The 890-nt window shown below is 50.2% G+C and overlaps 1 protein-coding gene across 1 annotated transcript in view; it reads right to left on the reverse strand.

Annotated features, from left to right (window-relative positions):
• Window positions 1–262: 262 nt before the first annotated feature.
• Window positions 263–890, reverse strand: part of LOC119914074 (WD repeat-containing protein 36-like) — an 83,925-nt gene continuing 83,297 nt past the window's right edge. Inside the window, 3 exon segments of the mRNA XM_038733073.1 lie at window positions 263–389; window positions 391–453; window positions 560–747. Of these exon segments, the coding sequence (XP_038589001.1) occupies window positions 303–389; window positions 391–453; window positions 560–747 (338 nt within the window). The 3' untranslated portion in view covers window positions 263–302.

Here is an 890-nt window from a genome sequence, read left to right on the forward strand (position 1 = left end):
GACTGAGAATACAGAGCTTCTTCCAAAGAACTCACCCTGTACATTTTACATTTAGCTTCTTCTTACAGCTCGCTGAACCGAGCTGCCGTGACGTGCTGACCTAAAGCTTTACGTCGTGATAGACTTCCCGCCCAGTGTTGCAAATATAACCAGCTTCCCGGAGCGGAGACGCCATTCTCCCTGTTAGAAGTCAGTGAAGCATCAAAATGATTCTGATATTCAGGATAAAAACACGATGCTGCTTTAAATGAATGAAACAGACGAACATCAAACAGCTTTTAATCAAATACATATTCAGTGTGTCACAGCAGTGCACTCTTGGCGTACGACAGCAGACACAGCGATTGGTCGAATGATGTCCGTAGCTCCGCCCACCCCGTCTCCAGCCGGGGAGGAGAGGCGGACCAACGCAGCCATGGCAACGGCATCCTGCGATAACGAGCGGAGATGGAGCTGAAAAAAAAAAAAAAATAAGGATCACAAACAGGAAACTGAGGGAAGATTTTCACAATAAAAGACTGAGGAAACAAACGACTCAGCTGCGTTCTGATTGGCTGACCTTCAGGAAAAGCGCCAGGTAAGCGTGAGCCAGATCAAAGTCCCGCCCACCGGCCAACATGCTGTCAATCATTTGAATGAAGGCGAGAAGGAGGCTGCTGGCCCCGCCCCCCTCTGGTGTCAGATAGGTGAGCTCGACAGAGAGCGCCGCTGGCCCACAATCCTTCAGGAGACGCACCGAGCGATCGACTGCGCAGAGAGAGACACAGAGACAGAGAGAGACACAGAGAGAGAGAGACAGTAAGAGAGACACACAGAGAGAGAGAGACAGAGAGAGAGAGACACAGAGAGACACACAGAGAGAGAGAGAGACACAGAGAGACACACACAGA

The sequence above is a fragment of the Micropterus salmoides genome, unplaced genomic scaffold, assembly GCF_014851395.1.
Source record: "Micropterus salmoides isolate LMB-PRFRI ecotype aquatic unplaced genomic scaffold, ASM1485139v1 Ms_hic_scaffold_20, whole genome shotgun sequence".
NCBI lineage: Eukaryota > Metazoa > Chordata > Actinopteri > Centrarchiformes > Centrarchidae > Micropterus > Micropterus salmoides.